Source organism: Cyprinus carpio, chromosome B11 (assembly GCF_018340385.1).
Source record: "Cyprinus carpio isolate SPL01 chromosome B11, ASM1834038v1, whole genome shotgun sequence".
NCBI classification, from domain to species: Eukaryota; Metazoa; Chordata; class Actinopteri; order Cypriniformes; family Cyprinidae; genus Cyprinus; species Cyprinus carpio.
The window spans coordinates 5,861,275-5,879,610 of record NC_056607.1 but is presented as its reverse complement, the minus strand read 5'-3'; the positions used below and the strand labels follow the sequence as shown (position 1 = coordinate 5,879,610).

At 37.8% G+C, this 18,336-nt stretch overlaps 1 protein-coding gene across 1 annotated transcript; it reads left to right on the top strand.

Moving 5' to 3' along the window:
* The first annotated feature begins 897 nt into the window (after positions 1–897).
* Positions 898–17,266, top strand: LOC122138862 (inter-alpha-trypsin inhibitor heavy chain H3-like). Its single transcript, XM_042733665.1, is given in 24 exon segments — positions 898–1,051; positions 1,821–1,853; positions 1,997–2,020; positions 2,390–2,544; positions 2,639–2,653; positions 2,655–2,741; positions 2,833–2,995; positions 4,339–4,449; positions 4,600–4,710; positions 4,712–4,729; positions 4,928–5,044; positions 5,138–5,306; positions 5,634–5,759; positions 6,006–6,187; positions 7,082–7,270; positions 7,739–7,893; positions 8,088–8,248; positions 8,377–8,403; positions 8,895–8,945; positions 9,025–9,138; positions 14,094–14,295; positions 14,425–14,597; positions 16,535–16,646; positions 16,722–17,266. Coding segments are annotated over 24 exon segments (2,730 nt in total). The 5' UTR covers positions 898–955; the 3' UTR covers positions 16,861–17,266.
* The last annotated feature ends 1,070 nt before the right edge of the window (positions 17,267–18,336 follow it).

The following is an 18,336-nucleotide window of genomic DNA, read 5'->3' as shown; positions in this document are numbered from 1 at the left end:
TCGCATCTCAGGAGAGACTGAAAATTAATTCAGATTTTCATTCAATCCCACACAACTCCAGGGGCTGGAAGAGAGATTTCAGACAAGACGTGAGGAATGGAGAAAATGTGCCCTGCTGGTTCATTCACAATAACGGCACCGGGCTCCTCGATGGAGTTCACACAGACTACATCGTCTCTGGTCTCTTCAAAACAACATAGACAACATCTGTCACTCAACTGACCTTTGCACTGGACACAAAGTACATGTTAGCTTTCATTTAGTCTGAAGTATATAAGATGTAATGGGTTTATTTGGAAAAAATGCGAAATCTGACAAAGCTGGTTTAAAAAGCTGTTAATGATAGTATTATTATTATTTTTATTTTTTTTTACATATATATACTGGCATTCTGTGACTACAAAATAAACTGCCTGTCCAAACATGTCTTGTGTTTCCATCCTCCATCTTTACCTCCAAAGACTGCATGAACAGAAATTCATTGATTAAAAAATAAATAAATAAATAAATTACTTGAGCAAGAACAATATACACTGTTAAAAATAAAGGTGCTTCGCGATGCCATAGAAGAACCTTTTAGTCTAAATGGTTCCATAAAGAACCTTTAACATCTGAAGAACCTTTCTGTTTCACAAAAGGTTCTTTGTGGTGAAATAAGGTTCTTCAAATTATAAAAAGGTAAGAAAGAGTTGGTCTTTAAAGAACCTTTGGCTGAATGGTTCTTTGTGGGACCAAAAATGGTTCATCTATGGCATCGCTTAAAGAACCTTTTGAAGCACCTTTATTTTTAAGAGTGAAATACCATGTTGCATATGATCAGTACTAGTCATTAATTTAGGAACAAAGATCACAAATCCCTACTCCCACTCAAATAAATATTTGCTCTGGTACAAAGTGTATACTGTGGTTTTAAAGTGTTCAAAAGTCCTGAATGTGATAGAGTAGACGGTGCATCATGTCTGCAGGGTGGATATTCTGCGTATTTGTGTGCATAAGTTTCTCTTCAGGGTCTTTTGAGACCCTGGTCATCTCAAAGGGAAATGAACAATGGGTAGGTCTGGTTTTGTTGTCATTCACTCATGTTTTGTAGCTTATAGGCATTAACTCTGTGATCAGTAACATTCTGAGCTACAGTATGTCTTCATTATCAATATGGGAAAATATCATAATTTAATCATCATACATGTTCAAGAACACCATCAAGAGGAGACTGCTTTGTTTGCAACTATTTTATTTGATAAAATAGAGCAAGAATAGTCAAGATTGACAATTTATTGAAATGGTCAGTTAATATAATAAACCTATTATTTATTTGAACTGTAGAAAAAAGTGATATCACATTTGCAATCCTGCTGATATTTGTTCACTCTCAGAAATAAAGGTACAGCAGCTGTCACTGGGGCAGTACTTTTTCAAAAGGTACTTATTTGTACCTAAAGGGTCCATTTTGGTACCTTAAAGGTACATATTGGTACAGTGTACATATTAGAACCTAATTGGTACAAAAGTGTACCTTTTGAAAAGGTACCACCCCAGAGACAGCTGTTGTACCTTTATTTCTGAGTGTTGTTGTTGTTGTTTGCTTAATGGAAGGCTATTACCTGATCTTGTATAGTCATGAAGAATCAGATTATACTTGAGTTGGGTCAAACACACCATAGTTGATAATTTATGCCTCGGGCCAAATTAAATTACAATCTAAAATATAAAATAAATAAATATCTTACAAAAAGGTCACTTATCCAGGCCAGAAGCACCACTTTTGGGTGTATCTGTGCATGTGTACATGTGCAGTAATGCATCCTCTTATCTCCCTCCAGGTCAGTGATACAAGCATGACCAGAATCTTAAAGGTATTGCAACAATGTTGATAAAAGTCTGCTATGCCAACAAAGCAGTGGTTCTCAATCAAGGAGGCCTAGCTTTAAATATACACAATCTTTTTACATCTAAATCTTGTCGCCATTTAAAAAATGTTTTAATTGTCTCCTCACAGAAGCGAAGCGTGAGCAGTGGTGAGGTGGGAACTCTAGTTACATTTCACTCAAGTTTGTCTGTCAAGACTTTGTGATTTAAATGCTTATTAGAAATGAATATGGGCAATTCTTGGGTTATTTCTACCTGATCTGATCCTTAAAACACTTGGCTAATGATTTAGTTAATTTAAATATATATATATATATATTTATTTAATTAAACACTAAGCCAAACCCTAATCCTAAACATATAGTATGTGTAGTTAATTAATATGAATTAGTACTTAAATGCATAATTACACTGTTACAAGGACACCTTAATGTAAAGTGTAACCACATTTGTATATATCGTTTAGACAGAAAATTACACTTTTTGTTTGCCTCTGTACGTTTATATTCTCCCTGTCTTTCAGATTGCGGTGCAGGGCGTGAAGGTGGAATGCAAGGTGACATCACGTTTTGCCCATACAGTCATGACCACTAAAGCTCTCAATAAGGCCAACATCTCACAGGAAGTGTCCTTTGAGGTGGAGTTACCCAAGACCTCCTTCATCACCAACTTCAGCATGTCAGTCCTTTTCCATCTGATTGCGTTTAAAATAAGAGGGACTCAGAAATGATTGCAGCATGTTGTGACCCCCTTTTTTTTTTTGGATTTTCAGGGAGATTGATGGCAAGACATACAGGTGTGGTGAAAGAAAAAGAGAAGGCAAAGCAGCAGTATCAGAAGGCCGTGTCATCTGGCCAGACTGCTGGTTTAGTCAAGTGAGAAGAAAAAAATAAACAAGAAGTCTAGTGAACTTTAAACTGTTTGTGGTAAATGTACTACTAACTAACTGGTGTTCTGGTGTTCCAGAGCTTCGGGCAGAAAAATGGAGAAGTTTTCTGTTACTGTGAATGTCGCCGCAGAAAGCAGTGTCACATTTATTCTCACCCATGAGGAACTTCTTCAGCGACATTTTGGCAAATATGAGCTCATGATCAGAGTCAAACCCAAACAGCTGGTCCAGCACTTTGAGGTTCATTATTAACCACAGCAGATTTTATAACATCATAATTGAGACCCCACATTTAATTTAAAAAAAAAAATAATTAATTTGTCAATTTGTCAATAAGTGAAAAAGGTGAAAAACTAATAGTGGTATTTTAATTTGGCAGCGGCTATTTGCACTAAGTGTAAATAGCATATTTTCTTAGCGATAGATGCTATTAAGGGCAAATAGCAATAGATTCTATTTACACTATGTTAAAATGTTACTACTTATTGCAAATAATGGCAATTATCTGCACCTCAGAATTGTAGTACATTGTAAAACAGTATACAATATTAACTTATTGAGTGTAAATTGTAATTTTAATTCAAATGATTAAATGAATGCCACCTTATAGGTACAATAAAGCACTCCCTACACCAATCCTAACCCTACCCGATACTTTATTTTCAACTTTTTGATTATATTCTTCATTTTCATTGAAAATAATGCTTTTCTGATGCAATTTGAAATTTGAAAAGGGAGAAAAAAAGTTGAATACATCATACATTTTACATCTGCTCCACTAAAGCTGATGTCTGTTAGTTGTCTTTTGCAGCGTTGCCTAGCCGAATCACACGTTGGTGGCTGGAGTTAGTGTAAATAGCTTCTGCCAACTTAGCGTAAATAGACACTCCATTTTAATTTTTCAATTAACCTTTCAACCTTTCAATCTTTATGGTAAAACAATAGTTCACCCAAAACTATTTACTCTCCGTCAGGCCATCCAAGATGTAGAGGAGTTTGTTTCGTCATTGGAAAAATTCAGCATTACATCACTTGCTCAACAGTGGATCCTCTGCAGTGAATGGGTGCCATCAGAATGAGAGTCCAAACAGCTGATACACTTGAGAAAGCAATATTATGAACAGAATTTTAGCCCTAAGCAATGGTCCCTAAGCAAAATCTCTTGATGGATTTATTAATGTATTGGAAACATGCAGCTTTTGTCCTTACAATACATAAATTGATGGACTGGATTGGTGTGGATTACTTGTGGATTATTGTGGTGTTTGGACTCTCATTCTGACAGCACCCATCCACTGCAGAAGATCTATTGGAAAGCAAGTGATGCAATGCTGATTTTCCAAATCTGTTCTGATGAAGAAACAAACTCATCTACATCTTGGATGGTCTAAGGGTAGGAATTTTCAGCAAATTTTCATTTTTGAGTGAACTACTCCTTTCAAAATGTAAACATTCATTTACGTGATCTGTCAACAACCCGCCTATCTATATGATTATATACTGTAGCTCTATAATGCACGTCATTGTTAAAACATCTTTCTACAATAAAAATATATATATTCTGGCTTGTCTCCCACCCACAGATTATAGCAGACATTTATGAACCTCAGGGAATTGCATTTGTGGACGCCTATGGTACATTCATCACCAATGAACTGCTCCCCCTAGTGGAGAAAACTGTCACTGACAAGAAGGTGAGGATTCAAATATCTTTGCATGGACGGATATCACTTATACCAGTATAAAGCACTATTAGTATGCTAAATAATGCTAGTAACTAAGAAGGATCTCCGTTAGAGAATAATAATGGTGATGATAATGATAACAATTTGATCTTTGTTCAGGCCCATGTGTCCTTCTCTCCAACGTTGGATCAACAGAGGAAATGCACTGAGTGTGACGGGACACTCATCGATGGAGATTTCTTCATTAAGTATGATGTCAACCGTGCTCATTGACATCGGCGATATCCAGGTCAAATGTCAATAGGATGATAAAGACATGCCTGATAAAGACTTGACAATTGAACAAATGAAAATAATGCTTTTCTGTGGCCTGCTAGTTAACATGCTATATGTTAAAGTTTAAATTTGTTCAACCATTCTACAAAATACTGTATTTATTGGAAAAGCACAAAGAGAAAGACGTAAATAATATTTTTATCATCTACAGATTGTAAACGGATACTTTGTGCATTTTTTCGCACCGGCCAATCTTCAAAGAGTACCAAAAATGGTTGTTTTTGTGATAGACAACAGCTTATCTATGAAGGGAAATAAAATGTCACAGGTGAGTTATGATGTCTGTTAAATGAGAAAAGACTTTTTCAATTTCATATTCTCAGCACTTTAGACTTTGGTCTGTGTTTGTTGTCGAAATGAGACTAAAGAGGCTCTGGGGACCATTCTGGGTGAACTCCCAGAGGAGGACTACTTTGGCATCATTGTATTTTCAACCACCTTTGTTGTATGGCGGCCACATTTAAGCAAAGCAACACCGGAAAATGTGAACGCAGCCCAGGAATATGTCAAAACAATTGAAGTTATTGGTGGTAAGTATGAATATGAAATATACAAGGAAGAGAATTTCTCATTAAACAAATTATAAATGATTAATTGTATGCAATCCACAAGGAAACATTATTTAAAGCAAAACAGTACAATGCACAGTGTTGAAGCACATGAATTCCTTCTTTGAAAATTGGTAAAAGAATCTCCAAAGCTCCTATGCAATGAGCACAGCAAAAGTCACTCAGTGTAGTTTACATTAAGCAGACATAACGTGTTTACCAGCAATTATGATAAAATAACTTTTTTTTATTTATTTATCAATAATCAAATACCAAAGTGTCACATGAGCACTTTTGTTTTTGCCTCAGGTACTGAATTGCATGATGCTGTCATGCATGGTGTGAAGATGTTGTATGAAGATCAGCGTAATGATACAGCCTTAAAGAACATGGTACTGATGATCATTTTGCTGACTGATGGGGAACCAAACACTTGTATGTATATGCATGTACCAACAACCTTATACTTTGCATGATATTCCTTAAGGATCATAGAAGTATCCCTAAAGATACATACAGGAAACAGCCCTAGTGTCCATTTCCATTATCTTATTAAAGAACACCGATGAGAACGAGAAAGATTTAGCTCAAGAGCAGACTTAATTAATCTATCAGTTGTTCATGGCTGTTGTACTTTTTGTTGTTGTCTGTGATGGAATCATAAATCTTGTTCATTTTTAGATCCGAGAACTCTTCCTGAGATCCAAGAGAGCATTCGTCACGCCATTGATGGGAATATCACTCTGTTCAGTTTGGCTTTTGGTAAAGATGCAAATTATGGATTTTTGGACACTTTGAGCAAGCAGAACAATGGCATAGTTCGCAGGATTTATGAGGACTCGGATGCCCCACTTCAGCTAAAGGTAGCGAAACTGAGGTCTTTGCAAAATATTCATTCCTTTAAATTCCTTGTAATTTTCACTATCTTCATTCAAGTAATCTCAACATCGGTTTTTCAAAAATTTGAAGATTTCACTTATCAGTACTTTCTGATACAAAATAGGTTAATGTATTACCACCATTATTTATTTATTTATTTGTTTAAAATGTACAATATTGTTTATTACATTTAAGAAATGTAATTTTCTATTTTGGAAATCTTGGTTATTGTATCTGCTAAATAAATAGCCTTTGAACTGTATAGTTTAGACCCTGTTGTTAATTTAGTTTCTAATTTTATTAATTTATTTATTTTGAACTAATTAATGTATGTTAAATTAATGTCAATTAATAAAATATATTAACGTTGTATTATTTTGTAACATACCAAGTTAGAGGTTTCCTGAATAATTTACAGAATAGCTGACAGAGAATTTCAAAAAACAAAATGGACATTATAAATTAAATATAGAAGCCTGTTTCAGCTGTGGGATTTAAAAAAAAGCACAATGAATAAATAGAGTAACTGTGACTTTTTTCCCTCACTATTCTGAGAAAAAAATAGTTGTAAACCTGCAACTGCAAGTTAACATAGTACATAGTTAACTCTGCTTTTTCCCTCACAATTGCAAGAAAGAAAAAACTGGATAAGTCCCATGGTGAAAACAAGCTTCCATAGAAATATAACCACATGCAATAATTAAATTTAATGATTAAATCAACTCAAAAACTTGTGAATTGGAATTAAATTGGGAAATTTGCATCCATAACCAACCCTGGTAATGATCTAGTGAATTTGTGATTATACTTTAAATAATATGTTTTTGTGTTCTTTCAAGAAAATACTGCTAATGGTTTGCTAATGATTTGTTACCAAGGGATTTTATGAAGAAGTGTCAAGTCCACTCCTCTCAGAAGTGCGTTTTCAATATCCGGACAACGTAGTTAACTCACTGACAAAAAGCCATTTTAAACAGCTATTCAATGGCTCTGAGATCATGGTCGCTGGCCGACTTAATGACTTAAATGAAATAGACAACTTCGCAATTGAAGTGTTCGCACAAGGGGTGAGTAAATACTTTGTCATGTCACACATATACATAGTTCATAGCTCCAGTATTGATAAGCAATTTGGACATTGGTGGTATGATGTATGTGAGCATAAAATCATAATATCTCCTTGTCAGTTTGAAAAAATAAATAAATAAATAAAAATACAAATGCCTTTAAGATTACAAATAATTTAGCGTAATTTCTGTGCCTCTAGCCATTGGTTGGTCAAACAGATAGCTCTGCCCCAAACTCACACCATTGGTTGAGCCAGTGTTGCAATATCAGCCTTACTTCCGGTTGTTGCTGCGTATTAAGCTGGATAGGAGAGAGTATTTCAACAATAGAAAAATTACATCACCAGTGAATCCATAGACTGTAGCCTCATTAATAATGTTTAGTTGTGTAAAATCATTCTTAGTGAATTTACATCATTGGTTTTGGGGACTTGCAAATCTAGTCCAACTTTCTTTGTTTCGAAACAGTTCGAAAATAACTTTGAGCTGAAAGGTCAAGCAAATACTCAGAAGTGGGAAACCATATTTCCTGATGAAGAGTATATCTTTGGGGACTTTACTGAGCGTCTCTGGGCATATCTGACCATCCAGGAGCTACTTGGATAAGAAGTCTGTTTGAAAAAGCTTTATCTAAAACTTTCAAGGATAAATAGTCCTCTACATAGTTTTACTTTAATGTGAAAATGACTAGTATAAATATAATTTGCCTGAATTTTTACTGATTTTACTTATTTTAATTGGGTCTGAAATCATTCATATTCTTTTAACCAAAGGATTTATATCAAATCCAATTATAATGCAAAATATTTTCTGACAGAGACAAGGGTACACCGGAGGAGAAAGGAAATGCCACTGATGAAGCTCTGCGCCTTTCGTTAAAGTACAACTTTGTTACACCACCGCTTACCTCCATGGTCGTCACAAAACCTGAAGATGAGACCAAAACTGACACATTTATTGCTGACAAGCTGACTGAAGGTGTGACTAAACAAAAATGGAAAATCAAAAGAAAAATTGTGACATTGTGTTTTCCATGAATTTACCATGTAAGTTTACGTTTAACCGGTAATATGACACCCACTCTTTTTATCAACATTGATTCACAGAGGAACGAGGAAAAGTCCAAAGATATGGTAAGCCATAACACACTGGCACGTGTTAATCTGGTTATAAAAGTGTGAAGTTACGGGTCCCAGTTATTGCTCCTAAAATCCAAAAGCAAACAATAAATGTGCTAATTCATGAACACGCCGCTGTACTATTATCAAAACGTATGATCCCAATCTTTATCTTCATAACAAAATCTTAGTTGGCCAGACAGTGATTATCTTGTTATAAATTGTTAAAATAGTAGTGTCCTTGATGCCGTGACCCAGGGAGACCGTAGTGGACATCGTCATTTTTTAATAGCTTAGCTTTAAGGTGCACTATAAATCAAGTGCTCATGAAAGGCTGTTTAGGTAGTATACTTGAGATTTGGACCTGGGAACAGTATTTGATATGTCACGACTTAACAATGTAATGTGAATGAGAGTTTCATTTACTTTTTTCATATTTGACATTGTCAAACTAAATGAGCTATTCCGTTGCCTTCATTTTAGTTCAATCATTGTCTTATTTGCAGGTTACACCGTAGCGGCCAGCTACCCCAAGTACTCTGCACCCACATATTTTGGTAAATATAAAACTCTATGCACTAGCAATGTGAAAGGTAGGTACAGCTTCAAAGTTCTAATAATTTGCCAATGTAACAGTTGATGGAGATCCACACTTCATCATTGAGCTGCCAGATCAGAATGATGCTCTGTGCTTCAACATTGATGACAAACCTGGTACCATCTTCAACCTTGTTAGAGACCCACTTACAGGTGAGAACAACTTGCTATTTCATCAGAGAAGTCCAGTGGTATTCAGCAAGGCATAGCTTCACAAGAACATAGGGTGACGTGAAAACAAACATAAAAATAAAGGTTGTCCCTACTGACATAGCAGATTCATTCAATCCAAAACGATGATAGATTTAACAAGATGAGTAAAGTTTGTAAACAAACTTTGATGTTGGCTTGACAAAGCCTTGTTTAAAAGTTTGAAATGACTTTGAAATGAACCCTGAAAATTAGCACATTGCTAGAATGTTTTAAAAGGTTGCTAACACATTTTAGCATGTTGCTAGTATGATTTAACACGTCAGCATGTTTGAACATGTTTTGACATTTTTTATAATATCATTAGTATGATTTAACGTTTTACTATTTTGTCAGCATGATTTATCACATTACTACCATGTTTTAGCGTACTTTACCATGTATGATTTATCACGTTGCTAACCATTTTTTAACATGTTTTATCATGCAAGCATGATTAGGCTTTTTTTTTACCATGTTGTTGGTATGATTTATCACATTGCTACCATGTTTTAACATGTTTTACCATATTGTTAGCATGATTTAGCATGTTGCCACCATGTTATAACATAATTATTTATCACATTGCTTCCCTGTTTAAACATGTTTTAGCATGTTGTTAAGCATGATTTAGCACATTGTTAGCATGTTTTAACATATTGTGAACATTTTTGAACATGATTTAGCATGTTGCTAACATTTGTTTATTTGTATCCCCATTAGCCACTACCTAGTGGCTACTCTTTTTGGGGTCCCAACAAGTAAAAAGTACAAAACTACATTATTCAACAACAATAAAAGTCGAGTAAATCAAACATACAAACCCAAAATGTATTCAAAATATCCAAATCAACAATCTACTATATTTTTTTCCATTAAATATTTTTTCAAAGATTTTTTAAAACTAATTTTATTTCTTAAAAAATATGTAATATCCGATGTCAAATCATTCCATATTTTCATTCCTTTTTACATTACAGTTCATTGCTTTGCAGGAAACTGGAAGTAAAAAAACATCCTTTTGATGCATGCCTGGTGTTAAAATTATGAGTATTAGTAATATACAGAATTTGACAGTACAGGACATCAGGAACTCTAATGAAATATTTATTATAAAGCAAATCAGGGAGATAATCATTCTATCCTTCACCAGTAAAGTTTTGTGCATTCTTCTTATGATATTAGCCCTTCTATTACAGTTGAGTGTGAGTGAAAACCATAGGTCAAATCAGTTAGAAAAGATACAGCAACCCGAGTCAGACCGGTCTGCAGGTCTGATCCACGTTTGGTGGTTATAGCTTGAAAACTCTAGGAAGAAATCGTACTCGGTTACGAACGTAACCTCGGTTCCCTGAGATACGGAACGAGTACTGCGTATGGGGAAAAGCTCCTTTTTCCTCGATACTGAAGCCTTTTTTCAATAACGCAGTGCAACTGCACTGCCATTGGTTTAATATGTAAACTTTTTTAAACCAATGACAGCGCTACGTAGCTGCGCGAGCCCGTGGCGATGCAGCGCGCCAAAGCCCGCCAAAATGGGCGGGGCGAATGGCTATATAAGCAGGCAAATCGGCAGAGGAAATCAGGTCATACGACTGAAGCGACGACACTGAAGTGGCACGGCATATAACGCAGTACTCGTTCCGTATCTCAGGGAACCGAGGTAACGTTCGTAACCGAGTACGTTCCCTTTCGATACTTCACTCATACTGCGTATGGGGAATGAATTCAACCGCGCCGTGCCACGGTAGGGAACGACAAGACTTATCTTGAACACCCTGGGGTCCAGAGGATAAGTGAGAGGGCCGGAGCCGTCGAACCCTTGACGCTACACTGCTAAGAGGGAGCTAGCTCCCTGGAGGTGGTATGATGACGGATTCTGATAGAGGACGTCGTATCAAACCGAAAGAACCCGAGCGTGCAAGGTCGGGATGTCCAAGTTATAGAATCTGACAAAAGTGGACGGCGAGGACCAGCCAGCCGCCTCACAGATGTCCTTGATAGAGACACCACTAGACCAGGCCCATGAAGAGGCCATCCCTCTAGTAGAGTGGGCTCTTACTCCTATGGGGCACTCAAGGCCCATAGAGGAGTAACATAGAGCGATAGCTTCGACTATCCAACGTGAGAGGCGTTGCTTTGAGACCGAAGACCCCTTGGTGCGGCCACCAAAGCAGACAAAAAGCTGGTCAGATTGCCTGAACGGCTGTGACAGATGACCTGATTTTACCTTCGAGTCATTGGGCCCAAACTCAAGGCATGCAGGGCTCACCGAGAGGGCCTGCAAATCGCCATCACGCTTGACCGATGCTAGAGCAAGTAGCAGAGCGGTTTTGAGCGTTAGGGGCCGAAGGTCAGCTGACCGCAACGGTTCAAAGGGAGGTCCTTTGAGTGCTCCAAGGACCGTGTGAAGGTCCCAAGTGGGAACGGTGAGAGGACGTGGGGGCTTCAACCACCTAGAACCTCTCAGGAAACGCACAATGAGGCTGTTTCGACCCACTGATTGGCCAGCAATAGGAGCATGAAATGCTGCAATGGCTGCTACATAAACCTTGAGCGTGGAAGGGGTGAGACCCTTGTCTAGACGCTCTTTGAGAAATGACAGTATCGGAGATACGTCACACTCAACAGGGTCTTTTCGTGCTTAGCACTAGTCAACGAAGACTGACAATTTCTGGGCGTAGAGGCGTCTTGTAGACGGGGCTCTTGCCTGAGCAATGGTGTGTAGCACGTCCCCGGGGAGGCTCAGAGACTCCCATCGAGGGAACATACATGCAGAGCCCAGAGTTCTGGCTGTGGATGCCAGATTGTCCTGTTCGCCTGAGAGAGGGGGATCGGCCATGGGGCTTTCATGGAAAGCCTGAATAGCTCCGAGGACCAAACTTGGCTCCTCCAGAGTGGGGCCACCAGGAGGACTCTGTGCCTGTCTTCCCTGACTCGTCTGATGACCTGAGGGATCAGAGCGATCGGGGGAAAAGCATAAAGAAGGAGGCTTGGCCAGTCGTGGGCCAGCGCATCTGTGTCCTTTGAAAAATAAGTTGGCCAATGAGAGTTGTTTTCTGAGGTGAAGAGGTCGACCTCTGCCTTCCCGAAAACCTACCATAATCCAATAACCCACTGGCCACATACAAACCACTCCAAACAGTAAAACTTGCTACGCGAAAGCATGTCTGCTCCCAGATTCATCTTGCCAGGTATGTGCTTCGCCTTGAGTGATCACAACCTGGGTAATTCCCATTCCAAGAGGCGCTTTGCCAGTGCGCAGAGGCGGCTGGGCGAAAGGCCGCTTTGGTGATTTATGTAGGACACCACTGTCATGCTGTCCGACTGGACTAGGACGTGACGCCCTTCCAGGATCGCCTGAAAGGATTGAAGGGCTCGTTCTACTGCCAGCATCTCAAGGCAGTTGATATGGAGATGGCTTTCCTCGTGCGACCACGAGCCGAAGGCTGGTCTGCCCTCGCACAGAGCACCCCAACCCAGGTTGGACGCATCTGTTGAGAGCACCGTCCTTCTGGAAACCGCCTGTAGGGGTACTCCACGACTGAACCAAAAAGGGTTCATCCAAGGCTCCAGGGCTGCTAGACAGGCCTGGTTGACCCTGATGCGAAGCGGCCGTGCCGCCAAGCATAAGGTGGGACCCGGAGTTTCAGCCAGTATTGCAGGGGCCGCATTCGTAGGAGGCCGAGCTGTAAAACTGGGTAGGCGGAAGCCATCAGCCCTAGCATCCTCTGAAAGAACTTCAGAGGGAAACAGGCTTTGTTCCTGACGGAGGCCGTGAGCTGCTGAAGTGCCATGGTGCAGTGGTGATATGACCGCCCTCATATTGGCTGAAGCCGCGAGTGACATGGAGTCGTCAAGCGGCTCGTCCTCCAATCCAAAGAAAGCGATCCGCGAGCGCGCTTCAGCCGAGGGACGCTGCTCGGGCTCAGGGGACGGCTTCTCATTGGAGAGGGTGAACGCGGGTGCTGAGCGGCGTGAGCTCACCCAAATCCGGGCGCTGAGCCCCTCTTCCCCGCTGTCTTTTCCTGGCCGGCTCGCGGGAGGAAAAAGACGGGGGGGCACGAGGGGCGGGATCGCTTTCATTAAAGAAAGCGATCCGCGAGCGCAGAGAGGCGAGACTCATGCTCTCACAAAAGCTGCATGAGGTCTCAGTGAGTGCAGCCTCATCGTGGGGTTTACCCAGGCAGAAAAAACACTCACCATGGCCGTCATCATCATGCAGAGGGGCTCTGCATGTGCCACAGCTGTGGCGCGGCATGGCCGCCGGCGTTAAAACGGCGTTAGAAATGCTCTTTTAGAGTGGTGAAACCCGCTGGAAAAAGCTCTTTTGTAATTGCCGGATGGCGGCAGGAGATCGCTGAGAAGCGGCTGGAAGCGGGAAGCGGGCGGCCCGAGAACGGCGCTAAAAGCGGCTGTCTGCGAGAACGCCGGTGCTGCAGGCGGTCGGCGGTCTCAGCTGGTCCGCTGCGGTGCCTCTTCCACGGTGAGAGCTCGTTCCAGGCGAAGGCGTTCAGCAGAGATCCAACGAAGTAAAGTCGTCGCTGAAGGAGTAAGATCTGATTTCCTCTGGCGATTTGCCTGCTTATATAGCCATTCGCCCCACCCATTTTGAGGAGCTTTTCCCCATACGCAGTATGAGTGAAGTATCGAAAGGGAACCAAATTTAGCCTCAGAAGAAAAAGAAGAAGCTTAAGTAGTAGATCAGTTTGCTGGCTTTGTAAGTTGTTTATATATATATATATATTTTTTTTTTTTTTTTCACATTTCAATTGTAATTAAGAATCCCATTTCTACTGAAACAATAAGTTGTGAATTTAGATTTCAGAGAAACCAACTTATAATTAGCTTATAAATGGCTTATAATGACTTGTATTTGTAATTGTATTTGTAATCACATAAATGGTGGTGTTCCACAGGTATTGTGGTCAATGGCCAAACCATTGGAGATAAGAAAGTCATCCCAGGAAACAAGATGCAGACCTATTTTGGCCGTTTTGGGATTGTTCATGAGAAGTTTGGTATCAGACTGATGGTGAGCACAAAGGAGATCTTAGTCTCTGAAAAGGGAAAACAGGCAAAATTCTTCTGGACTGATACTGCAAAAGTTAAAGGGCCCAAGTAAGATGCAGGATATCATTGTTCCACTTTATTTCAATTATGTAATTATGAGCTAACTGAAATAGCCCTTTCAAAAGGGAACAGGGAAAGACTCATCATCCTGACAGAACGTTGTCCTTCTTTCTCCAGCATGGATCTGCAGGTGGTCAAAGATCGCAGTTTAACAGTGACCCTAAGGGACTCAGTCAAGTTCCTTATTATCCTGCACAAAGTCTGGCAGAAACACCCGTATCATCAAGACTACCTCGGGTTCTACACCTTGGACAGTCACCTCTTTTCAAGCAATGTCCACGGCCTGCTTGGTAAAATGTCTAAAGAACTTACCACACTTTATACAGTATGTCATGTTAACCCTCTAGGCCTCTACATTTTTTTTTGGGTCACACTTGGTACCTTTGCCTTGAAATCTCTTTTTTTGGTTATTATTTAGAATTTTTGAGGGGATTTTATGATACTATGCAATATTTACACTACCAGTCAAAATTTTTTGCACAGTAAGATTAAGATGTTTTTTAAAGAAGTCTCTTCTGCTCACCAAGCCTACATTTATTTGATGCAAAGTACAGCAAAAACAGTAAAAATGTGAAATATTTTTACTATTTAAAATAGCTGTTTTCTATTTGAATATGCTTTAAAATGTTATTTATTCATGTGATTTCGTAGCTGAATTTTTAGCATCATTACTCCAGTCACATGATCCTTTAGAAACCATTCTAAAATTCTGACTTGCTGGTCAAAAACATTTATTATAATTATTATTATGTTGAAAACAGCTGGTAAGATTTTTTTTAGTTATCTTTGATGAATAGAAAGTTCAGAAGAACAGCATTTATCTGAAATAGAAATCTTTTGTAATATTATAAATGTCTTTATCATAATTTTCAATCAGTTTAAAGAATCCTTGCTAAATAAAAGTATTAAACCCCCCCTAATCCCCCCCCCCCCCCCCCCCCAAAAAAAAAAAACAAAAAAAAAAAACTATACTGACTTTAAGCTTTTGTATGGTCTAGTGCATAATGTTACAAAAGCTTTTTATTTCAGATAAATGCTAATCTTTGGATCTTTCTTTTCATCAAAGAATCCTGAAAAATAAAATGTACTCAACTGTTTTAAATATTGATAATAATAATAATAATAATAAATGTTTCTTGAACAGCAAATCAGCATATCAGAATGATTTCTGAAAATAATGTGACATTGAAGGCTAGAGTAATGATGCTGAAAATTTGGCTTTGATCACAGGAATAAAATAAATTTTAAAATATATTCAAATAAAAAGCAGTAATTTTATATAGTAAAAATATTTCACAATATTACTGCTTCTGCTATATTATGGATCAAATAAATGCAGGCTTGATGAGCAGAAGAGAATTCTTAAAAAAAAAATTAAAAACTTAAAAATCTTACTGTTCATGAACTTTTGACTGGTAGTGTGTTTAATTTTTATGAGCTTTTTTTTTCCATTGGCATTTTTGACCGTGAAGGTACCAAATGTTACTTTTTTTCTGACCCTTCAGCATATCCAAATCATGTCCATGTTTTTTTTTTTTTTTTTTTTTTTTTTTTTTTTGGCACATAGCTAATGTGACAAAAAAAAAAAAAAAAAAAACACCAAGCATCATCCCACCAAGCATCATCCCATTCCGATAAAGTAAAAAAAAAAAATTCATAACAATTATTTTTCAGTCAGGTCCGACCAAAGAGGCCCAGAGGAATATTCCAGGTTCAGCGCAGATTAAGTTCTACCTATTCTGGTATAATGTTAAAAAACACAAAAATAATTTCAGCACATTCCTTCTTTTCTTTAAAAACAAAAATCAAGATTTAAAAATCACATATATGAAGCTTATAATTTTTTAAAAGCATTTTTTAGAACCTTGTTTGTTCTGTTAAAGCAGGTTTATTATTTGAGTTCTAATGTTGTTTAACTGGTTTCACAGTTGTTTTAGGCTTTATGGTATTGTAGGGTTTGGTTCTCATGGCAACAAATCTATAAAACTGGATATAACTTGAAGTATTTTTTTTTTCACACTAAAATCATGTTAACAGTTTTTACATCAGAAACTGCGTATTTTAACGTTTACAAATTGGTCAGTGTGTCTCCCACTGTAACCCAAAGAATGGAAGTGGAAACATTTTTGTGGTAATCAATATTAAGCCACAAATGCTGCCAATGTTTTATAGTGCGTTATTATTAAGCAGCAGCGTCTGTGATAGCTGTGCTCTGAACTCTCTGTAGGTCAGTTCTACCATGGATTGGAGTTTGAAGTAAGTGAACCGTTTCCAGGAAAGGATCCAAACAAACCAGATGCCATCATGTTTGTGAAGGAACAAGAGCTTGTAGTTACCAGGTGAATTTAAGACACTTCACAGTTTGCACATGAAAGGTCGATGTTACCTTAAACTGCGTTCTTCTGTGTCAACAGGGGTTGGCAGAAAGATTTCAGACAGGATGTGAAGAACGGAGAAAAAGTGCCCTGCTGGTTTATTCACAATAACGGCACCGGGCTCCTCGATGGAGTTCACACAGACTACATTGTCTCCGGTCTCTTCAAAACAATCTAACAATGAGCCTGAAAGCCAGACAAAACAATGGCTGTAATGACTAATACAGTTTTAATCAAACAGTTAATAAAAGAAAGAATATGAACGTCATCATCCAAATGATCAGGCCATTAGTCTTTACATAGAACTAGAGTTGTCAAAATATTGATTTTAAATACTCAGTGCATAAATACAGTGTCTTAGAGCAGCTCGGTTCACAGTAAATGCAGGATACTCAATTTCTGAATGTGCAGTGAGTTTAACAAGCATTTTCAATGTGTGCCACTAATGCTTTGTCACATTCGCATCATTTCCAACAATTTGTGAAGCAATTATTACAGCATTGCACTATAGATTTGTAATGAGAAGCATCTGTAAACCTGTTGTCACAAAAACTTTCCACCAAAATAAAACCTTGAGGCTCAAATCTTTCAAGTGAAGGTAATTATTACATATAAGTATTGTATATTTAATACAGAGTGTAAAGCAAAATGATAAGTACAGTGAATACATAACACTACTTGTTTTATTACTTAGGGCTGTCAAATGATTAATCACGGGCGTATATATATATATATATATATATATATATATATATATATATATATATATATATATATGAAATATTTTTGTTATTATATAATTTACCTCAGAGCAGACATAAGGATATATGAGAAGCAGATATAATTGCAGATATACATTTAAATATGAAACTAAAAATGATTAAATTAGCAAACAAAACATTGAAATATAAATAATATAAATGACCCTGTACTGGGTACTTTTGTAATTTCTTAAAAGAATTTGGAAGTAGAACATTAATGTTAATACAGGGTTAAGATCTGGCTGATACTGATAATAATATTCAGGTTATGGCTAATATAAAAAAAATTATACTAACATAAAATTATAAAAAAAATCTATACTATTCTAAATCAATTAAAACTAAAATATTAAAAACTATCAGCAATAGTGAAAGGAAAACATGTACAATGCTTTATATTGCTGGTGCTAGTCCTCATCAACAATCCGCACAATTTTTATAATAAAAATACATTTGGCTCATTTTGTATGACTGCAGTTGACACAGATTTTTCCAGGGAGGATCACATAACTCAGAGCTTAGGAAGCCCTTAAAGGTAGCATTAAAAAAAAAAAAAACCTTTACCACAAATAAATATGATACCTTACAAAGACACCTGACATTCACACACACAGAACTAACATAAACACACACACACACACACACACACACACACACAAAAAAAAAAAACACTGGAGAGAACACCAATCTAGCCACTAACTCAAACTAAAATGATGACTAAATTGTGGCAAATGATTCAAAGGAAACTAAGTCTGAATGGTTTATAAGAAACACTCCTTTCACAAACGTCAGATCTCATCCAGTAAACATTTTCTTGGCCAAATTAAGAAGCAGATGTTCTTGTAAGTGAGTACTTGATCTGTGTGTCGTAAGTGAAGCAGATCATTCTCTCA